The 23923-nt window shown below is 49.5% G+C and overlaps 1 protein-coding gene across 5 annotated transcripts in view; it reads left to right on the top strand.

Moving 5' to 3' along the window:
- PLXNA4 (plexin A4) overlaps positions 1 to 23923 on the top strand; it is a 461826-nt gene that overhangs the window by 157995 nt on the left and 279908 nt on the right. The window contains exon 4 of one of the 5 annotated variants that reach the window (XM_006887137.1): positions 18028 to 18036. The exons of the other annotated variants lie outside the window; for them this stretch is intronic. Within the exon in view, the coding sequence (XP_006887199.1) occupies positions 18028 to 18036 (9 nt within the window). The remainder of the gene's footprint in view (positions 1 to 18027; positions 18037 to 23923) is intronic. 5 annotated transcript variants of the gene reach the window in all.

The raw sequence follows: 23923 nt of genomic DNA, 5'->3' as shown, positions 1-23923 counted from the left end.
TTCCAAATTACAGTGTCTCAAAGACGGAAAAGAGTTTATCGTTAGATGACACTAGGTTGGATCTGACTCTGGGAGGTTCTGTGATCTCCCAGGCACAAGCCAGCCCAGTGCTGCGCCACCTTCCCAGGCTCTGCTGGGTTGTAACACATTGGTGGAGTCGCTGTCAGTCTGTCTTGGCAAGTCTTTCTTTCCTTTGCTGACCTTCCAGTTTTCCGAGCATGATGTTTTTTCTCCAGGAACTGGTCTCTCCTGATAACACGCCCAAAGTCTGTGGGTGAAGAAAATTGAGGGGCATGGAAATCATTCTCATTCTCTTTCCTCACACCCCCGTTTCACAAAAGAGGGAACAGACTCAGAGGCGTGAGACAATTAGCCAAGTTAGTAATTTGTTCTGGCTGCCGCCCCTGACACGTCTCAGAAAGCCTGAGAGCATTCAGGGAGGGGGCTTGTTAGGACATTGCTCTGGATGTGTGTGGTCAGGGGTGGGGTACTGTCCTCAGAACTGGCTACTGTTGCGGGTGGGGACAGCCCAAGACACGAAGTGACTGGCGCCTCCTCCCCAAGTCGTCCTAATCCTAGCGCTTACCCAATAATAGAGAGTTTGGTTTGGGGCAGTAACCCAAGAAATAAGCACCCAGAACATTCCACGTGTCGGCGGGTACCAGGTACTCTGTGTCTCCAGGGCTCATGGGAAGAACACATGTTTTCACAGCCTGAGAACCTTAAACCTTTGACATAATAGAGGGACATGTCCCCTGTGGCATAAGACACTGAGAATAGTAATCGGTGTCCACTCCCAAGTACTGTCCTAATGCGTGGGAAGGCCTGGGTGCTTCTAAGAGAAGCAAGATAAGTGAGGACACTTTCACCACAGAGCAGGAGCGAGTGATGGTAGGTGGAGTGGAGTCACTGGTACTGCTTCTACCTGCTCTCCCAGTGGTCAGCGGTCATTCTGTGTTGGGAGAAGGTGGTGAGTCGCCCCTACCTGGCCCCATAGGCTTCCCTCACATCACACCCGAGCCCCCCCAGGCATCACTCCATGGCAGTCCTGGTAAAGGAGGGCTTTCCCTGTCTTCTCTCTGCCCAGGCTCTGTTGTGCGGATTGCACCCTCCATGCTTTCCGCCTCACCTCTGTCCTCTACTCACGCCACGTCTCTGATTTCTAATCATGTACCAGCCACCTCCTCTTACTCAGATCCCCTGGAAAGCAGAGTGGTGTTCAAGCAGGGCACAGTGCCTTCTCTGCTAGTTCTGCCCTGGTGGCTGCTGAGGACACGAGGCAATCTAACTGTCTTGCCAAGCAGTGCGCTCTGGAGTGGGAGGGAGGGCTGTGGGCAAAGAGAGGACTGGTGTGGGGCTGCTGAGGGGTGCCAGATGGGGTGCCGTGGAGTGGTGTGAGGGGTGGGGGCACTGTGGGGAGTGACAGGGGGCTGGTATAGGGGCGTCATGTGGGGTGACTAGGAATAGTGTGAGAGGTGAGATGGGCATCAGGAGGGGTGACATGGGATGGTGTGAGGGAAGGGTTGTATGGGCACTATGAGGAGTGATGTGGGGCTGTTGCAGGGACATCATTAGAAGTGACATGGGATGATGTGGGGATATTGTGAGGGGTGACATGGGGGTGGTATGAGGACACTTAGGGGTGACATGGGGTGGCATAGGAGCACTGAGGGGTGACATAGTGATGGTGTGGGGACACTGCGTGGTGACATGGGGTGATGTGGAGACTCCGCAAGATGACATAGGGGTGGCATGGGAACACTGAGGGGTGACATGAGGTGGTGTGGGGATACTGTGAGAGGTTACATGGGGGTGGCATGGGAACACTCAAAGGTGACATGGGTTGGCATAGGAACACTGAGGGGTGACATGGGCTAGCATGGGAACACTGTGAGGGGTGACATGGGTTTGGTGTGGGGACACTGAAGGGGACATGGAGGTCGGTGGGAACACTGAGGAGTGACATGGGATTATGTAGAAGGTGGTCTGGGGCACTGTGAAGAATGACTTGGGGTGGTGTGGGGACACTGAGGGGGACATGGACGTGGGTGGGGACACTGAGGGGACATGGAGGTGGGTGGGGACACTGAGGGGACATGGAGGTGGGTGGGACACTAAGTGGAATGGCATGGGATTATGTAGAAGGTGGTCTGGGGCACTGTGAAGAATGACTTGGGGTTAGTATAGTGACCTCTTGAGGGGTGACCTGGGGCAACAAGGGGATGGAGTGGAGGCATTGTAGGTGTGACATGGGGGATGGTGTAGGGACATCTGAGGCGTGATGTCGGGGTGTCATGCAGGGTGGTATGGGGGAGCACAGTAGGGGCACCATGAGGGATGGTGTGAGGATGGCGTTGGGTCACTATAAAGGATGTTATAGGCAGTGGCATGCAGGTGCTGTGGGGTCTCTTTAAGGGGACATCTAGAGCGCAGATTAGGGCCATCTGCAGCACTGCCCGGCACCTCTGTGGGCACCTCAGGCCTGAAGGAACAGGTGGAATCCCGCACCTCCGTTTTCCTCCTGAAGGATGAGGTCCTGGCTCCTGTCTCTCTCCGTCTGTCTGTTGAACGTGAACAAGCCCGTGTGAAAGTGCTGTTTCTCAGAGAAATGCACTCAAAAATGGCGTGACAGGAGGGCCTGCGAACCGGAGCAGCGGGCACCCAGCTGAGGGCACCCGGCTGAGAAGATGCGGCCTCTGGGGCTGACATGACCTGAGACAATGATGGTGGAAGGGGGGGTTCATGTGTTGGGCTCTGAGGGGGTCTGCCTGAGCCACATAAACAAGGCCGCTGCCCCACTCCCACTGCACATGTCTCCTCTCACTGTGAGTATCTCCTCAGCGAGAGGCGGGGGTGGGGCGCCGGTGTCTCAGGGAGAACATCTGGGAATAGAGTGTAGAGTTTTCTTCTGTGTTTTGTTTTTTACAAAATTCATGAGGCAGGAAGGAGGCTTCACTGCCATTCATGTTTGATGAAGAGAGCAGGGCAGGCAAGAAGATACGCTTCCCAGTCAGCACACGCCGTCAGAGGCAGACACAAGCTTCCCACCAGAGTGGGCCCAGAGGCGACTCTCACCTGGCACCTGCTGCAGGCTGTTGGGGAGGACAGGGAGGTGCAGGGGGGCTGGCCAAAGGCAGGGTCACCTGTGTCCTCTGGAAGACAGTCTCACACATTTTATCCTGATTCCCCCCTCCTCCAAATACCCTTGTGGCCTTGGCCATGACGACTGAATGGGTTTTTACCAGGCTGGGGGTCCTCTCCTGCCAGGGCAGGGATTGATCAGGGCTCCTGGGAAACCACCATTGTTATTGGTGGGTGCCACTGGGTCAGCTTCTACTCATACAGGCCCCCTGCCCAACAGAACCAAGCCCTGCCTCTTCCTGTGCCGTCCTCCCAGTCTCTGCCCTGCTGAAGCCCGTGGTGGAGTCACCCAGTTCATCCACTGTGGACCTTGCACTCCTTTACTGACCCTCTGCTTTTCTAAGCATGCTGTCCTCCTTCCGGGATTGGCCCCTCCTGATTATATGCCCAGAGTGTGTGAGGTGACGTTGAAGTATCAGCATCTTTGCTTTAAGGAGCGCCCTGGCTGCATTTCCTCCAAGACCGACGTGGTTACTTGGCGGTGCATGATATATTCAATGTGCTTCACCAACGTTGCTATTCTTACATGTCAAATCTTCTGTCTTCCTTATTCATTGTCCAGCTCGCACATGCATCTGAGGCTGTTGATGATAAGATGCCTTGGGTCAGTATCACTGAGCTGGTCATGTCCAGGGCCAGCACTGGACAACAGCAACTTTGCGCCTCATCTCTGAAAGTGCCTCACTAAACAGCGCTGCTTACAGCCTCAGAGATTTAAAAGCTTCCCCTTAAAAATCACCCAGTAATAACAACAACAACAGTATTCTCATAATAAGGAGGGAAAACAACAAGGAAATTTCTGTCAACAAATACTAATATCTCTTTAGGTTTCCATCCACCATCTTCATGTTTAAGTAATTCAAAAAGTATTTTATGTGAAAATAAATATAGATCAGAAAGTAGGAAGGATAATAAAGAAAGGTTGTAAAGGTATTGTTTGTGTCAAAATAAGTGTAATATACTTTATAGTCATTAGTGAATACAGAACTTGGTTTTTTAAAAAAATAAAAATAATTATTTTATTTAAAAAAAAAAAATCACCCAGTAAAGGAAGGTGTTTGGGATCGCTGAGTCGAGTAGATGAGAAAAGCAGCATTTAATTGGGATGCAGTGGGCGTGAGGACGCTGGTGCTGCCACTGCAGAGCGGGGGCTTGGCTGGCTCTTCCTCACCTCTCTGAGCTCTGGAGAATAAGTATTCCCCTTGGCTTGTGGACTTTAAGGACCCTTCTTGATCCCTGAACCGGGTCCGGGCCAGCACCAACACAGTTGCTTATGAGTAAAGCTGTTCTACTTTCCCTCAGCGCTCCACAGCACTTGGCCATGTCAAACCCTTTGGTAAATGTGGTTCTCACAGCAGAATGTCTAAGCTTGCAAAATCAGTGCTGCTACCACATCCATTTTACGGGTGCGAAAGTGAGGGTTGGCAAGGTTAAGGAATTTGTCCAAGGTTGTTTGCCTAGAACTGGGGCGTCGACCCTGAGGGGCACCTGATTCAAGCCATGATCTGTTCAATTACTTGCTATGTATCTGAACGTTGAACAATTAAATAAATAGGGAGGATAAAGAAAAACCAATGCCTTTGAGTTGTGGTGTTGGAGAAGAATACGAAATATCCCAAGGACTGCTAAAAGAACAAACAAGTCTGTCTTGGAAGAAGCATGACGATGGTGAAACGTTGCCTTACACAATTTGAGTTTACTATTTCCTTGGAAAAAGATAACACACTTGGAAAGGTGGAGGGCTGGCAAAAGAGAGAGAGATCCTCAACAAGAAGGATTGACACAGAGACTGTAACAATGGGCATGAGTACAGTGAAGAGGATGAAGATGGCACAGGATAGAGCGAGTTTCAGGTCTGTCGTTCATACGTACAGCAGCACCCAGGAAGAGGAGCAACATGGTCTGGTGGGTAAGGAGCTGCACTACCGACCTGAAGGCTAATGGTTGGAATCTACCGGCTGCTCCTGGGGAGGAGAGAGGGCAGTCTTCTCCTGGGTGATTTACAGCCTCTGAAACCCCATCAGCGTCAGCTGTGGGTTAGTTCCATTTCCGCAGCAATGACTGAACTGATCCCCTTACACGGATCTGGGTCTTCAGAGAAATAGAACCAATAAGAGATAAGGACCTAATGTCTTCGTTGTAATGCCCTGGATGGGAATAGGGCAGGGCCAGAGTTGACTTGGTCATTGTGTGTCTGTCATTGACACTTTTGTTGTTGTTGTTAGGTGATGACAGGTTGTTTTTGACTCATAGCGGTCTGTGGACAGCAGGAGGAAGCACCTCCAGATCCCGTATCACCCTCACGGTCATAGCCAGGCTTTGAACCTGTTGTTCCAGCGCCGTGTCAGGCCCCCTCCTGGAGGCTCCTCCTCGATTTCACCAACCCTCTACTTTTCCTAGTATGATGTCTTTCTCCAGGGACATTATCTATCTGGGTATCTCACTGTGAACAGGACAGTGGGCTGACCCGCAGTGGCTTCCCATCACACAACTTTTTGCTGTTGTTTTGCTTTCTCGAAGAAAAATGGGTTATTAAATGGATGTCGTTGTGAGTGTGCATGTGTGTGTTTGAATTGATAATATTATTGCTGAATAAAAATTATAATCTCTGGTGGTGCAAGCTCTTCACATGGATTTGTTTTGAAATGAAAATCAGGCCCTGTCTTTAGGCCTTACGTTTCTGTATGCCTTGGGGGCAAAGTCACCCAGATAGAAATTTGGTAGAATTAGAAACTGTGATTGAGCCTGTGGTGTAGACAGTTAACATCTCAGTTATTAATGTAAAGGTTGGAGCTTCGTGTCCACCTCAGGAGAGGCCTGGGCAGGAGGAGCCCTCTGGTCATGTGAGAACTTTCTGGTTATGCACACCTCTCATGTAATTTCAAGAAAGGACTTTCTTGTTCTCCTTTATCAAGGCAAATAGTCTAAAAAGAAAGACAATTAAACAGGTTGTGTTGTTGTTGTTGTTATGTGCCGTCGAGTCACTTGCGACTCATAGCGACCCTATGTACAACAGCCCTAAACCCTGCTCTATCCCGTGCCAATCGCACTGCCTCTGACACACCCACCCCGATTACCCCAGTCACTGAATCAATCCACCTCATAGAGGGTCTTCCCCTCCTGCGCTGCCCCTCCACCCTCCCAAGCATGATGTCCCTCTCCAAGGACCTGTCTCTCCTTACAACATGTCCAAAGTATGTCAGACGAAGCCCCAGAATCCTTGCCTCCAAGGAGTAGCCTGGTTTAACCCTCTCTAGGATGAATCTGTTTGTTTTCTTAGCAGTCCATGGTACATTCAATACTCTTCTCCAGCACCACAGCTCAAAGGCGTCAATTCTCCTTCTGTCCTCCTTAGTCATTGTCCAGCTCTCTGATGCATAACAAGTGATTGCAAAAACCATGGCCTGTATCAGACACACCTTAGTCTCCAGAGAGACACCGTTGCTCTTGAGTACTTTAGAGAGGTCCCTAACAGCAGACTTTCCCATCGCAATATGTTTTTTGATTTCCTGGATTTATTTAATTTCAATCATACATTGTTGTTGTATTCTCAAGTCAGAAGCGACCTGAAGCTGACTCTCTCTACTGTGTGTTTTCGGAGGCAGTAAATCTCATTGGAGGAATTGCCTGTCTTTCTTTTGTGAAGCAGCTGGTAGGTTCCAATCCCGTACCTTCCCTTGGCAGCCCAATGCACCCAAACAGGAATCTGTGGACTTAAAAGCTGTGGTGGAGCCTCTGGTGTAAACAGTTAACATCTCAGTTACGAACGAAAAGGTTAGGGGTTCACGTCCATGAACAGGAGGCATTGGCAGGAAGGCCTGAAAGGTCAGCTCCTGAGAGCTTGGAGGAGCACAGCTGTACTCGGATACACAGGATTCAGGGTTGATACTATAGCAACTGGTGTCTTTAGAAACTTGGTTAGGATTGGCGTGTTTAAAGACTGAGAAAAACTGGATAAATTATGTATACTGCATTGAAACAGATGAGGGAGACAACAGTTTAAAAGCTATAGATGACAGGGTATTATGGTTATCACAGGAATCCAGTATTAAGGTTGCATAGGGGAGTGCATTCAGGGCGGGGGTGGGGAGACTTGTATACCAATGAAGGAGTTTATCTTTTGCTTTTCAAAGAGAGGAGCAAACTGAGGGGGGGTGGTGAGGGTGGTTAGAGAAAAAAAGTGCAACAATGAATAAATGAATGGAAATCCAAAATTTCTGTAAATGTTCATTAAAATTAATAAAATTTAAAAAAAGATAGTTTATATGAATTTTAATGCAGTATTAGAAGATTGGTTAATATCTGAAACCTTGACTTTAGATTTCTAACGACAGTATTAGTATATGAAGCTGCCATTGTGTAGTGGGATAAGTACAAGACTGAGTCCAAGGTTCTGGTTTCTGTATGTCATTTGGCATGAAAATTTGGAAAAATTACCTTTGTGAACTCCAATTTCTTCATCTGGGAATTAAAGTAGGTTTTAAACAAAACAAAATGAAACAAAACAAAACAGTGATGAGTGTCTACAAGAGTGGAAGGAAAATCCAGAACCAGCTGAGACTCACACAGTCCACGGAGACTGTGTGTGGACCCAGCCCAGCAGGCCTCTGGTGACTTCTCAGAGGATGAAGGATGCTGACTGTCCGTCCAGCCGCCTCGGACTGGGACCACAGTCTGGCACTTTAGTACGGGACATCTCCTGTTTGGTGAAGGACCCTGCCATGTGGCATTAAGCCTTGGTGGGTCAGCCCCTCAGGGCTGAGGGCGATACCCCTGGATAGAATTGCATGTGACAGAGGTGAAGGAGACATCAGAATCAGCTGTACTAATGAACACAATCTCCTGTGCTAATGGGAACCACCGTGAGGGCCAGGCCTGGATTAAAGCGGCTGGGCTTTCAAATGCAGATGCCCCTAATAAATCGCAGGTTACCAGTCAGCCACTTGTTCCTGGGGTCCTCTTCTAATGAAGACCAGGACGAGAGGCAGAGACGGGCGCCAGGCTGCATCTTTGCTGGGCTCAGGTCGGCCACAGCGGGCTCGCAATTCCTGTCTGTTGTCAATCTCAGCCGCTGGGCTGTGCCAGGGCCCCAGGCACCTGCGTCACAGGTCTGCACTGTCTCGCATAACCATCAAACTTGGGCCGACCACGTGGGAGGGTTGAAGGGAGCATGTGATTTCATTAGAGTCAGGGGACCTCCCTGGTTGGGTAGACATCTAATAAGATCCATGAGGGTCTCCTATCACCTGTTATTTTTATCCCATTGGCCCAGTCTCGTCCCTCTTGCTACCTCCATATCCAGGGGTGCCTTGTTACTTAAAGCCACCATTCAAAAGTCCAAATGTTGTCAGTAGCCATCCTGCCAACTGCCATCCCCTCTTCACGGAGGCCCAGTGGTTTTGTGGGTGCTCACATATCCTGTTTAATCACACTTCAATTTTTTTAATTTCTATTTTTTATTAATGATTTTTAATGCAACATAAATATTTTTACAGCGTATTTTTTCCATTTCATTTTCCCCCATTCATTCATTGTTATGTATTGTCCTCCCTGTCCATCACCCCCCCAGTTTGTTTTTTCCTTTGGAAAAAAAAAATCTTTCGTTGTTATACAATCCACCCCCATCCCCAGTCCACAGTCCACTTTAATATGCATTTCTTTTTCTGTACTCTTGTCATGAAAATAATACCTAATGCTATATTCCTTTTAAACAGTTCTCTCCCTCATCTTTTTCAATGCAGTATGCATTATTTATCCCCTCTTTTCTTAGATTCCCCCCAACCCCAATGTCAGTCCCGTTTTACAACAGTGGCACTATGCAGTATTTGTCCTTTTGTGACTGAGATACTTAATTCAGTATAATGTCATCCAGGGTCACCCATTTTTTGTATCACTTCAATTTTTAAAGGTTTGTGTTAACCCTGCAGTGAGCAAGTCTACTTTGTGTGTCTCTGAGTCATATTTCGGTGATTCTCAAAATATTTTACTTTTTTCATCATGTTTCATCATTTTAACACGTGTGTTAAAATGTAGTATAGCATCAATGTGACTCCAAAATGCATTCCATTTTTCTCTTCATTTCATTCAACTCAACTCATTGCCACAGTGTTGGAACTGACTCATTGCTGATGCCTCAGTATGTTTTCAAAACTGTGAATCTCACAGGGGGACATGGCCCATGGTAGATTTGAACCACATGCCTTTGGGTTGGCAGTGCAACTCTTTCCACTAGGCCACCAGAGCTCCCTCTTGCATATACTTGGAAACTCAGAATTCCCTGTGTCATGCTTTATTGCAACCCTGGCTTGACTGGTAGGCTGGAATTGAACCTACAGCATCTCCCACACACACCTTTGTGTATTAAAGTCTGAGCACACATCTTCGAGAGGTTCTGGGCTTCAGAGCATTAACGTGGCCCAGGTTTCCAGGAACATGAAGACGAGTCAGGAAGAAGCATGGACTTCTTTTCCAGAAGAGCCTGGACTTGCCGTATCAGACCTCTTTGATGGCCACCAACCTGCTCCAAAACAAACAACTAACCACGAACAAACTCCACTCCTTACAAACAACTAACCATGAACGAGCTCCACTCCTTACAAACAACTAACCATGAACAAGCTCCACTCCTTACAAACAATTAACCACCAACAAACTCCACTCCTTACAAACAACTAACCAGAACGAGCTCCACTCCTTGTCGAGCTGATTCCTGCTCCTGGAGACCAGTGTGTTGCAGGGTAGAACTTCTCCACAGTCGTCTCAGCTGTGATCTTTACGGAAGCAGATGGACAGCTCTCTCTCTTATGGAACCGCTGGGTGGGTTTGAACCACCGACTGGCAGCTTGGTAGTTGATGACAAACTGTTGGTGCCACTCAGGGGCCTGGTGGAGGCGCCTGCCTATAAGACTCAATAGTCTGGCCTAACCGGAGAATCCTAGTCTGCTCTTTTCTCTCTCTTTCTTAGTACTTCTCCTAAAGACTGTGGTGAAAATGTGACAAGGGTGGGCTGGGCTGTGAGTAGATCTTCTGGAAAAGGCTCAGGTCGCCTTGCTCTCTCTCCAGCCTCTTTGCTGAGACCGCCAGGCTTGGCCATGTTGTAATATTGCCACTTTCACAAGGAAACAGAGTCATTGCCTGTACAAAAGGGGAGAATGTGGCTTGCTCGCTATCTTGCATGCTGAAGATAAAGAGTCCTAGTGGGTAGAGAGAGCTTAGAGAAGTTTCTGGCCCCTTGTAGTTGTGCCCGCAGCTGCTATGTGCCCTTCAGACCCATGGCGATCCACTGTGTGCCAGAGGGGAAGTGTTATCTGTAGAGCTGCCAGCGGCTCCCTTTTCAGAAGTAGATCTTCAGACCTTTCTTCCGAGATGCTCCTGGGTGGATTCAAACCTCCAACCTCTCAGCTGGTAGCTGAGTGTGTTACCCATTTGCATCACACAAGAACTTTCCCTCACCCATAGCAAGTACTCATGAGGTGATTTGTGTCTGAGGTTTCTTGCATTTAGGTATTTCATGTCCTGTGGCCCAATGGCTTTGTTATTAGTTTACCACATGCCATTTCCTTAGCTTGGCCTGGCTCTTCCCACTGAACCTGCTGCTGAGAACACAGCTATGGATGCTTAACTAAACCCTTCACCTGCGAGGGAGGTATGGTCTCAGCCTACAGGGGAAAACACTGAGACGTTAAGAAGTGATTCCAAATCATACCGTTGGAAGGCCTCAGAATCAGACTTCATTATTCAGCCGCATCCTGTGTATCAGGCACTGTTCTAGGCTCTGGGGATTTAAACCTTTGCTCGTCTAATCCTGCAGACTTTGGCCTTCTCAGTTGTGTCATGCTGGTTTCCAAGGGAACATCTCCAGCACATGAGGTGCAGAAAGGAGTGAGAGCTCTTTCCTGACTTGGCAGGTATTTGAAGGTCAAGAAGACCCTTCATAGAGGTGGGAGCTTCTGCGAATAGACGGTGAGGTGGAGTAGCTGAGCTGAAGAGGTTTCTCATTGGTCTGTATGTTTTACCTCTTTTAGAAGAAAAAAGAGCTTCACAGCTGCCCGAGTCACCTAGTGGAGCTTAATACAAATGCCACAGGAAGGTGTCTGCAAAGAACATAAATGTCCTTTTCTTCTGGCCCTGGAGGCCAAAAGTCTGGATTGGCATGTCAGCAGTGCCAGCTGCTTCCTGGTTGGTAGGGTTTCTTGGAGTTCCTTGATTTGTAGTCTGTCCTCATGTGGTGTCTATCCGTGTGTGTGTGTGTGTGTGTGTGTGTGTGTGTGTGTGTGTGTGTGTTGTTATAACTCAGAAGTAGTTTGGTGAAGTATTACTGTGGGGTGACCTTATCAGCCTCAGAGAACACTCTCTTCCCAAAGTTAAACAAATCTATGTCAAAAAGAAGCACAGCCCGAATGCTCCTTAGAAGCAAGGATGGCGAGGTTTTGTCTCATGTACTTTCAACATATTATTAGGAGCTATCAGTCGCTGGAGAAGATGTCACATGACAAAGAAGAGGGTCAGGAAAAAAGAGGAAGACTTCCTTGAGATGGATTGACATGAGGCTGTAATAAAAGTTCCAAACGTGGCAATGTGCATGGGGTTGGCGCAGGACCAGGCAATGTTTGTTCTGTTGTATGTGGGGTCATGGATAAGTCAGAATCAACGTGATGACACGTAACAAACATTTCCAAACAGGATCCTATTTATGGGTAAAAGGACCAGGATTTCAGCACAGATTTTAGGTGGGAGTGGTGAGCGCAGATCAACTCATAACACCAGGTGTCGAGAGATTTTTTAAAAAATTCTCTTTGGAGCAGTCTGTGGTGGATACACTGTGTGGGAACTGAGCAGTGGCCACGCCATGTGTGTGACCAGTGTGGAGATGCCGAGGCCTGGGCAGCTTCTTCCAGGGAATTTGGAAAATGAAAACTGCAGAAGCACGCAGGTTATCGCCTCTGACTAGGTGACCCGCGCCTTTGTGCTTCTTTGGGTGAGAATATTCAAGGTCTGTCCTGGAAAAGACTCCATCTTTGCTGGATTCCTCTCCCATAGCCCCATGGACTTAGTATTTTCCAAAGAAGTCCCGTACGCCCAGGTCCATTTGATCACTATGAGCACAGTGAGAGGTCCAGGTGGCAAGTTCTAAAGGGTATGAGGCAGGCTGGGGTCAGAAGAATAGCTGGGTGTTATATAAAGGCAATAGCCAACAAGCGTGAACTCACATCATATCATGGAGAACCCAAAGATGAGTTTGGGGTGCACTGTAGCACTTCCACACAGAGTTAATATCTTACTCTTCTGGCCAGTTTTTTCCTAGGAGTATGTCTGAAGTCCATTATCAGAGATGAAACCATTTCTCAGGGTCCCTGGGTGACAAAGTTTATGCTTAGCTACTAATAGGTGTGGTTCAAGCCCACCCAAAGGAGCCACGGCAGAAAGGCCTGATACTCTGCTTCCCAAAGGTCTCAGCCATGCAAATAGGCCAGTTCTGCTCTGTACACATGGATGGGGTCACCATAGGTCAGAATCAATTCTATGGTCATGGACTTTTTTTTTTTTTTTCATTGCTTAGTGACTAGGTTAGAGACTTCTCTAAAGTACTAAGGAGCAGTGATGTCCGTCTGGAGACTAAGGTGCGCCTGATACAGGCCATGGTCTTTGCATTCACTTGCTCTGCATTAGAGAGCAGGACAATAATTAGGGATGATGGAAGGAGAGTTCATGCCTTTGAGCTGTGGTGTTGGAGAAGAGCATTGAATATATCGTGGATTGCTAAGAAAATGAACAGGTTTATCCTGGAGAGGGTGAAGCCGGGCTGCTCCTTGGAGTTAAGGATTCTGAAGCTTCATCTGACATACTTTGGGCATGTTGCAAGGAGGGACCAGTCCTTGGAGATGGACATCATGCTTGGGAGGGTGGAGGGATGGTGCAGGAGAGGAAGACCCCTCAATGAGGTGGATCGATTCAGTGACTGGGGTAATGGGGGTAAGTGTGTCAGAGACAGTGCGATTGGCACAGGATAGGGCAGAGTTTAGGGCTGTTGTACATAAGGTGGCTATGAGTTGCAGACGACTCGATGGCACATAACAAGTGTCTGGGTGTGTGTCAGGTGATGTATCGAGAGGAAGCTTCAAATGTGGGCTCTGGTAACAGAGGTACCATCCTGGCTCCATCTTCTCAGATTCTCTCCCTTTGAGGCTGACTATGACCCTTGCTCACCTTCATCATTCTCCTGATCAGGGTGCCCTGCTCCCTCCTGCTGACCGGACCTGGGTCCTGGCCATCTAGTCCTTTCAATGCCTCGGTTTTATGAAATCCTTAGAGGAGCCCTAGTTTGCCATCTCCCTGTCCAAGAGATGGATTCTTACATGTGGAAGATGTCGAGGTTTTTGGAGAGATTCTTTCTCAGAAGGGATTGCTATTTGGGAACTATGAGAAGAGTTTGAAGACCACAGATTGGAGAGCAGGCAGCCAAAGAGGGTGGGCAGCAGCTCTGAGGGCCCTGGGACCATCCACGAGGGGCTCCCGGGCAGTTTTTGTTAAACTTCTATCTTGACTGCCCAAGTGGCCCTTACTTATCTTTTCGTGTCTTTTCCTTCTCTGGTCTTCACACCCCTTCCCACCCTCATCTTTGTTCTTCTCTCTGCACAGAACTAGGCCAAAGACCCTAAAATCTAGATCATCATCTTCATCTTCCTCCTGCTCTTCCTCTCTCCTCTCATCCCACTTCCCTCTCTAGCCCAAACGATCACCTCGCTCCCAACTCCAGGGACACTTTCATCTTCAATCTAATCCCAACCCTAACCAGTAGGTGTGCCCTCCTGGACCCATGCCCTTCTTTCCTGGCATTTCCTGGATACTTTGATCATCTCCTTCCCCCCTCTGCCTCTGCCCACCAGTGTGGTCACACCTGTCGCTGACACCCTCTCAGGTGTCCCTGTCTCCAGACACCAGCTCTCACCTGCCATGAGCACAGTACATCCTCCCTGGGGGTCCTCAGTGTGAAAGTGGACCCTCAGTTCCTAGGATAAGATGTCTGTTGTGAAGAGTGGTAATTATGCTTCAGCATACGGGGTGGCCTCACTCAGTCATAGTTGTCAGCATCTAGAGGCTAGAGCCTGGGTGGGAGAAAGGGAACTAGGGACGAACCAAACAGACCTCAGGAAGAGAAATCGGGTGCAACCCTGTTGAGCGGGCTTGCTGGGAGTGTGGCATTCCTGTTCTCTTCCATTAGAGATGCAAACGGTCTTGGTGGTGGTGACGGTGGTGGTGAGTTCAGTGCGGCCAGTGTTGCCTCATAGTGATCCAACAGGGTGGAGGAGAACAGCACTGCGGCTCTTAATTAACTTTTATTGTGCTGTAATCTTTACGAGACTAAATTGGCAGGTCTTTCTTCCTGCAGAGCAACTGGTGGGTTTAAACCCCTGGCCATTGGCTCCCAGACAGGCACATAACCATTGTTCACCAGGGCATCCCATGAGGTGTGTCCCACCCCCCAAACCGGACCCACTGCCATGGAGTTGATCCCGGCACCCACGTTCACACCCTCACACAGGCACAAACACACGCAGGCTGGGAGAACTCGTACTGTCAAAGCAAGATGAGGTTTATAAACATGTGCGTAAGCGGTTGTGTCTGTTCTATTCACATGAGCGGTCTTGTCAGCATTTTTGGCCTGCACTGGGGTGATAGTTGCCGTTGAGTTTCTCCAGCTTGTGCATCTGTGCAGCAGAAGAAAGGTCTGGTCATCCTGTCGTCTTCATGTCCTGGGTCAGCGCGAGCCCACCACCGCGGTCATCGTGCTGGTCCGTCTCACCGAGAGCTCCCCTTGTTCTCACCGACCTTCTCCTTTACCAAACAAGACGGCCTTTTCGTTTTTCTTTTTTTTCAAAGTTATCAAAGCCGATCCATCTCTTCTCTTTAATACCTATAATATCAATAATGTTTATGAACTACATTTCATTTTCACAATTTTTAATTTCCCAGCATTTATACGTTGAACAATCCATGTAAAACAGATGTAGACTAAAAGGTTTTTGTTTTAAAAACAAAACAAAACAAAAAACAGTTGTAGGCAATCTGATTCCTGTGTAGTTCATCAGGTGACGTCCCTGTGAGATCTGTCAAATGCCAAGAAGGGTCATCCGGTGTGGACAGGTTTTAGTCGAGCTCCCAGGTTCAGACAGACTAGGAGGCAGGATTGACCATTCACTTCTCAAATAGCAGTCCTCCGGAAACCCTGTGAACAACAGAGGGTAGGTATAGGTAGGTATAGTACTAGAGCTAGAGCCCATAATGGAAGTCAAAATTAGGATAATCAAAATTAGGGTAAATAGCTGGCCTTTCCTACCCATTGGTCTCTATTGATGCCATGTCCACAATCAGCCAGTCAAGGTCTCACCTCTCCCACCTCTAGGGAGCATTCTGGACCAATGGGCAGAAGACCAGGCCTTTGCTGCTAGGCTGACTTAGTTTGGAAACTCTCACAAGGGTTGAACATTCTTAATCAGACCAAGAAGACGCCTCGGACGGCAGCGACGTGGGTGACTCCCAGCATCTGTGAGAGGAGGACCAGCTCAGAAACCATGTGTCTCTGGCAGCCAGTGGCTTTGCCAGCAGATCCATTCCCAGATGGCTTCCTGAGTCTGAGGTCAGGCGGGGTGTGTGACACAGAGAGCAGTGTCTGAGTCACCCACCAACGCAGCCCTGTGGGGAGTGAACCCTGGACTCTCAGTGCTCAAGCTCCGAACAGCCAGAGTCTGGGACGGCAGGACCACCAAGACGAGGACTGCCCTTCAGCATGAAAGCTTTCATTTCGCTGAAAGGGGAGCTGGGCCTTAAAGTGCTGCTCTGGGGCCACGTCCAACCACCTCTTTGTACATACTTCCCGGGGGGCCATCGTGAACAGGTTAGGTATCAAAATCGCTCCTCCACAGAGAGTCTATGGAAATTCCGTTTCTTTGATGAGCGTGGCGTTCAAAGCGATGGTTTCGGGGCAGACATGGCACGCTTGCTCTTCGGCTGAGGCTGCGACAGAATGCTTTTCTCTGTCAACACCACTCGGAGGTGTCTGTCTTCTTGGTTGATGTCGCGCCCACTGGGACTCTCCCTTCCTCATGAAGCCCTGGGCTGCTGCCCTGCTGGGGCCCGTGGCGCTGCGAGCTGCTCTCCCTTTGAAGGTCCTAGTGATGACTGTCGGAGGGCATCACCAGTCCTGCTTCCTCAGTGTCCTCAGACCAGGGGTCCTCTGTCCACTTCCAGTCCTGCCAGCTTTCCTGAGAAGGGGAAGCACATCTGATATCCTCGAGAGAGGCCTGGTGATGGGTCCTGGCAGGAAGCTGGCACCTGGGTGGCTCTCGGGACCTGAGAATCAAAGGGAGGCATAGGCCACTTGGTTCAGCGTGGGCTTGGATGAGATTATGCCCACAGGGAAGTCAGGAGTTGAATGGAGCTGTCTTGGCCAAATGGCAGAGCTGTCCTGAGCCTCACCCCATTTCCAGGCCTGGGAGAGACACAGGGCGCAGAAGATCCAGATTTGTCAGCCAGGTGCCCTCAGACTAGGAGCCCCGAAGACAGAATGGAAAAACAGGGCAGTTGGAATCCAGGCATCAGTGTGGAAGGAAAGCCCCCCAAGGTGTGTGTGAGAGCTGCAGGTTTCTGCAGAGTGGATGTAAGGTGACCTCCATCCCTGCCAAGGCTGAGGAGAGAGTGAGGGGAACACAGTGCCCACCTAGGAGGGAGTGTGAGGGGACCTCCAAGCCTTCTGTGAAGGGAGTGTAGGGTGACCATGAAATCCGCTGAGGAAAAGCTGTGGGGTGACCATACAATCCACTGAGGAGGGGTGGTGAGTTAACTGTGATTCTTGTAAGGAAAGAGTGTGAGGTGACAGTGATATCTGCTGAGGAACAGCTGTGGGGGTGTGAGGTGACCATGCTATCTGCTGAGGAAGGTGGCCGTACCGTCCACTGAGCAGGAGCTGTGAGGTGAGCACAGTGCCCACGTAGGAGGAGTGTGAGGTGACCTCAAGCCTGCTGAGAAGGGAGTGTGAGTGACCAGGCACCTGCTGAGGAAGAGCTGTGAGGTGACCACACCACCCACCGAGAAGGGAGAGTGAAGTGACCATGATATCAGCCGAGAAAGAGCTGTGGAGTGACCGCACCACCCACTGAGGAGGGAGGAGGGAGTGTGAATGACCATGGCATCTGCTGAGGAAGAGCTGTGAGGTGACCACACCACCCACCGAGAAGGGAGAGTGAAGTGACCATGATATCAGCCGAGAAAGAGCTGTGGAGTGACCGCACCACCCACTGAGGAGGGAGGAGGGAGTGTGAGTGACCTTGGCATCTGCTGAGGAAGAGCTGTGAGGTGACCACACCACCCTCTGAGGAGGAAGTGTGAGGTAAACACAGTGCCCATGTAGGAGGAAGTGTGAGGTGACCTCCAGGCCTTCCGAGAAGGGTGTGTGCAGTGACCATATCTGCTGAGGAGGGGCTGTGAGGTGACCGTGACTTGGTGAGAAGGGGGTGTGAGGGGACTGTGATTCCTCTGAGGAAGGAGAGTGAGGTGAACTTGACACCCACCAAGGAGGAATGTGAGGAGGTGACTTTGATGTTTTGCTGGGAGGGTGTGGGGTGACCTCCAGGAGAAGGTGTGGGAGGTGACCATGACACCTGTGGAGGGAATGGGAGGTGAAGTGGGCTCCTGCTGAGCAGTAGCTGTGAGGTGACCACAGCACCTGCGGAGGAGGGACTGAGGTTTGCCAAGGTCAGCGCTGACTCCCAGTGTCACCTGACCAGGACACACGCCCCCTGGGCTGCCCCTCGCAGATGCTGCCTGCCTGACAGCCCCTCAGCTCGGCCCTGTCTGCAGCCTTGACTGACGTGGGCACGGTGTCCAGAGTGGAGCCTCGTCCTTGAGTGTGGCCGAAAGGAGCACACCAGTGCATTGAGTACCTTACATCCACCTGGCAGGGCAGAGGCCATGCTGCCCATCCATGCTGCTGTGGCTGCAGGCTGGCCCCTCCACGTGGCAGTGGGAATTGGGGGGACAGGAGCAAATGGGTCCCCAGTAGGGAGCCCTTCTCTTATTGCCAGTGAATTGGGGCTCAGACAGCTGCTCCTTTGGCCACCTGGCAGCCGTAGGGCTTTCCACAGCAAGGAGAGTGACAGGGACACGAGGACATGGGCAGACATGGGCACCCTCATCTCTGCTGCCCTCTCCCCACAGTTCTTCCCTTCAACACTGTTCTTCATGCTTTCCTGCTCTCAGACGTCACGTTGCATGCCGTCAAGTTGAAACCAACGCCTAGCTGACCCTCCAGTGGGTTTTCAGAGGCCATATGTCACGTGGGAAGAGATTGCCCATCTTTGTCTTTTTTGTGAAGAGCACCTGGATTCTAACCATAAGCTTTTGAGGTGGCAGCACGACTCCTTCCCACTAGGCCATCAGAGCTCCCTCACAGACATCATAGTTGATCAAATAGTTCTTACATGCTAACTTAAACCAAGCTAGAAAGAGTAGTCAAGGATGGTCGCGTGCTGCTGTCTCCTTATTGAGGCCACTTGGGCGTCCCCGATGGAGCCAGCCCCATTCACTTTGGCCCCCTCCTGTTCCTCCCTGTGTGGACGTTTTGCACGTCCAGACAGTGCAGCCCTTCCCCCACCCTGTAGTGATCACAACCCCAGATGGGCCCTGACTGTCAAGGAGAAAAATATCCATGTGCAAAGTGAGTGGTTTGAAATAACGGCAACCACGAAACAGGTGCCCTTGAGTTGCTGCAGCTCCTGGCAAACCCATGCGCATCTGAGCAGGACTGTGTTCCGTGGAGTTTCTCGGTGTCTGATTGTTCAGAGATGCATTGCCAGGCCTCTCTGCTTAGGCACTTCTGGGTGGATGCCACCCTCCAGCTTGCAGTTAGCCGCTGAGAATGGTAACAGTTTGTCCCACCCAAGGACTCAGCAGTGAGAACTGCATTCAGATTACAGTCCTGCTGCTCACAGCCGAAACCAGCTCTGGTGACCTAGAGGGAAAGGAGGTGCCCTGCCATGCCTAAAGCAGATGGTTCGAATCCACCAGCTGCTCCGAGGAAGGAAGACAGGCAGTCTCCTCCGTTGCGATTTAGAGCCTCTGCAAACCTCCTGAAAGCTCAGCTGTGAGTCGGTTCAGATTTAGCAGCACCTAACAACAACAACAACAAGAAGCTCAGTTACGGGGCTGCTGGCCACCACGGCACCTTCCCAGCTGCCCACTGTGTTACCCAGGGGTCACCTGCCCTGTGGACCTCAGTGACCTGAACTGGCCTGGCTCGTACCAAGGCTTCGGCCACTGCTGAAGCCTTTTCTCATCTCTGCTCTCAGTGTACAGTCTCCAAGCACCCTGAAGCCACTCTGTGATCACCCCCCTCAGCCGTCAGTGCCCCACGAAAACCTCCCCATTCCTCCCTCCTCCCCCCCTCTCTGGTCACCACTCAGCTTCTTTGATTTCTGCACATACAGGCCTGTCTTATGAAACATGTGGCCTTTTGCAGCTGACGTGTTTCACTCCGCGCAATGTTTTCAAGGTTTCTCCGTGTACGAGTCTTCTCTTGCGTTTAATGCTGAAGAATATTCCATTATATTGATTCATCCTTTTCTCCGTTGATGGACATGTCAGTTGCTTCCACGATTGGCTGCTGTAAGAGGTGTTGAATGAACATGGCTGCTGGTGCCTGTGTGGTGGATTCCAACTCACAGCAACCACGTATGACAGAGAAGAAACGCCTTGAGCGGGTTTCCTAGGCCAAAATGAATATTCAAAGAAGGAGATGGCCCAATCTTTTTCTCCTAGGGGATTTGAACTGATGACCTTGCTGTTAGCAGCCTGGCACCTGACCACCCCACTGGTAGGGCTTTTTAAAAAGAATACTAATTGGAAGATAAAAATTCTGAGAACTAGAAGGCCCTGGGAGTGATAAGGGTTAAGGATTCCCTCTTAAGACGCCTAGCGGTTCTAGGTGCCCGAGCGCGACAGCGTGTTTAAAGGTTGGAATATGCCATTACCGCAGCTTTCTTCCACTCTCTGTGTTTGGAGCACCTTGTCCCCTGGGAGTCACAGCTCAGAGAAGTCCATGACTTTGAGCTCATCTCACTATTAGAAGAGCCTATAGTTCCCCAGGCAATGGGGGCTCCCAGGAGACGGTGAAGGTGGGGAGTCCCATCCCCTGTGATTACTGGCATGAGTGAACGAGCAGGGCAGAGCCATCCACACTTCCTACCTATAATGGACTTTTTCTAGTTCATTTTTTAAGTTCTCAAAGGGATTGAGTTCCAGTCATTTCCTCGGGGATCCAGGTTTCTATTTAATGGGTCTTGACTTAGAAAATGTTTTCCTGCTGGCACCCCCCTCTGTCTCAGAAGCTCCCTCTCCTCTGTGCGCATCAGGAGACCCGAGTCTGAGCTTTTCCTGAGACAAGTCATTTCTTCCCTGTGCCTGGTTTCCTACCCACCGGCCAGCGTCCCCATGTCAATTCAACTTCATAGCATCCAAGGAAAAGATCTGTGGAATCCCTCACTTTATGTATGCATTTATTGTGTAGTCTATTTTCATTATTTTTTTTAATTGTAATTTTGGTGACAGTTTATAGAGCAGGTGGATTTTCACTCAACAATCATAGACATTTTGCTTTGGGACATTGCAGTCTTCACAGCATGGCTTCACTCTGGCCATCTCCCCACGGTTTGCTCTTTCCCTTCACCTTTCTATCCTACCCCTTCCGGCCACCCTTCACCTGAGAGCTGAGTGAAGTGAGCTCCCAGAGCCACCATGACGTCCTGAAGGCAGAGGTGAGCTGAGAACCCAGGTTTTCCATTTCCAGTCTAACACACATCCTCAGTACCCCCAGTCTTCCCACTGGACAGGTAAGTGGAGCAGTCAGTGGAAACATGTTAGAAAGTGGATTCAGTACCATCTTGCTCCAGTAAGAATGGCAAAGTTTAACAGGGCAGCAAGTAATAGATGTTGGAGAAGATGTGGGATTGTAAAACGGTACAACCATTCTGGAAAGCAGTTTGGTGCTTCCTCAAAAAGCTGAACATAGAAATTCCATATGACCCAGCTATTCCACTACTTGGAATATACCCTGAGGATATGAGAACTGAGGCACAAACGGAGATTTGTACACCAATGTTCATAGCAGCATTCTTCACCATCGCAAGAACATGGAAACAGCCCAAATGTCCAACCACAAATGAATGGATTGAGAAATTATGGTACATTCACACAATGGAATACTATGCAGCACGCAGGAGCAATAACTTTATAAATTATTACCTAACTTGGGAGGGGCTGGAGAGCATTATGCTGAGTGATAAATCAGTCCCACAAGGATAAATATTGTATAAGATCGTTATTATAGAATGATGTATAAGGATTCAGGAGGGGTGGGGGAGGCTGGAAACAGAGGGATGTGGATGTACAGGGTGAAGAGGGGATTAATCATTGGGTTGTACAATTTGATGGGTGGGGGTGAGGGAAATGGAAAGAATTTGTTCATATTTGTATTCAAATTTTGTAAATAAACTAGTGAAAAAAAGAGTAAGCATTTGTCATGAACTTACCACTGAGCTTTTTCAGCTTGCTGATGGAGCAGTGAGTGAACCAGATGAGGCTCCCAAAAGAGGAAATTTCTAGTTAAATGCTTGGGCTTCAAATCCGGAGAGAAGCCATTATTAGCCTTCGTATGCCTGGATCCAGCTCCTGGGGTCACGGGTAAGAAGGATGCTCCTGTTAGCAGACACCATCCAAGAGACTGATTGGACAGGTTTAGACCTCAAGGGGGATTCCTTCATGGGGAGGCACTAGACCAGGTTAGCCTGTGTTACACGCTTGTATGCTGGGCACCTTCTGCCATTCAATGGGTTCAGGTTGGCATCCTTGTTTCCCTCCACTTTACAGATACAAGTAATAGATAACATAGTCATTGGAATAATTCTCTTAAAATTAAAAACTATGTCAGTGCTGAGATTCAAACTAAGTTTGTTTGACCTCAGAGTCCACTAATTGGCTTGAGCTCAGTGTTAAACCATGAGGACTATAAGAGAAAAGAAGCCCTATTGTTGATATCCTTGGAGCAAGACCATGGAATGGGAATTTTCAGCACAGAATGGGAATTTTCGCTAATAAAGGAAGTGCCTACTAAAGGGATGCTGTCCACTCTAGACGGGAGGGTGGACTGAATGATCCTTGGTGGGTCATTTTGGTCCCATGGTTTCTAGACAAAGGGTCCAACCAGTTCGTTGCTCTCCCCAGGTGTCAGTGGTGCCCGGGATAGGACAAGGCCAGGCAGCCCGAGTTCTCTGCTGTGACTGGAGCTGTGAGTGGCACCAAACCTCCACCCATCCGGGCAGCAGGAAGCCCGTGCAAGGCTGCGCCCTGGCAGACAAGCTCTGATCTCAGCAGCTGCCAGGCCTGTGTAGGACAAGAAAGCCAAGGCATTTTTCTCTGTTTAGCCCACTCTTTGAAAGCTCGGTCTTCATCCACATGTCCGCTTGTTTGCTCCACATAACAAGGTCTGAGAGTAAATATGTCACAACCAAAATGCTGATGTCCTCCTCCCACTGTGCTGCTCCTCCTCCACCAACCTGCTCTTCCTTTGACTCTCTCCAGAGCGGGTCCCCCTTCCAAGAGGCAGCATCTGAACCATGCCCCTGCCAAGAGGAACAGTGCTGCCAACAAGTGGGAACACTGTTCCCCAATGCAGCGCTGGTCCTGGCCCAGGGACCATGTGTTCCCCGCGTCCCTGGGTCCCTGCGGTGGGGAAAGCACAGCAGCCCAAGCCACCCTTCCCCCAGCCCGCTGCTGTGCTGGGCCAAGATGGAGCACCAGCCTTAGCCTGGGCAGCCACAGATACGGCCTCACAGGTGCTGGCTGAGACTTGGAGGTCTTGCAACTTGAGTTTCTTGAACTTAGGGCTTTACGATTCTTCATGTTCTTGTGAAGTGTCCCAGACAGGCATTAGTAACAGAAATAAGGCCAGACTGTGTGAGCTTTCTGTATGGCAAAGGCCAATGGCATCTACCTGTTTTTATGTCCCTGCTCTTCCCCAGGACAGACACCTGTGGCTCGGGAAGCTTTATGTGTCTTTGCTGCGGTCATGGTCATGGTCTTTCAGTACATCAACCATGGCACGTCCAGGGTGTATGGCATCAGTGCTATGCTCATATGCACATCAGTAACTGGCCACAAAACGTGACTTCAGAATCATGGTTTTAAAGAATAACTCATTGAGATGAAAGTCAATCAAGTCCAATGGACCATATGAAAGGGAACAGCTCAGCATCGTAAGTGTACATACAACTATCACCTCCGTCAAGTTCTAGAGCACTGTCATCATTCCAGAGGACGGCCCCAGTCAGAAAGCACTTCTCCCCATTTCTCATACCCTCCAGCCTGTCAGCCTCCAATCTGGCAGGATTTCTCGCTCCTGGAAATTTCACACAAATGCAATGATGAAAATACCTGAGATTTTGTACCTGGCTTCGTTCAGTTGGCATAATGTTTTCCAGATCTACCCGTCTTGAACCATGTATCAATACATCATTCCTTTTAGTGGTGGGATAGTAGTCTCGTATTGACACATCACAATTTGTATGTCCACCCATCTATTGCTGGACAGATGGGTAGTTTCCATCTTTTTTATTAAATTTTATTAGTTTTAATGAACATTTACAGGGATTTTGGGTTTTCATTCCTTCATTGATGCACCATTCTCTCTACCCTCCTCCCCAGTTTGTTCTTCTTCCCCGCTATCCAAATGTCT

This window comes from Elephantulus edwardii, unplaced genomic scaffold, assembly GCF_000299155.1.
Source record: "Elephantulus edwardii isolate Elephantulus edwardi_28Jun2011 unplaced genomic scaffold, EleEdw1.0 scaffold00055, whole genome shotgun sequence".
NCBI classification, from domain to species: domain Eukaryota; kingdom Metazoa; phylum Chordata; class Mammalia; order Macroscelidea; family Macroscelididae; genus Elephantulus; species Elephantulus edwardii.
Note: the sequence above shows the minus strand (reverse complement) of the source record. Positions and strands in the feature narration are given on the sequence as shown.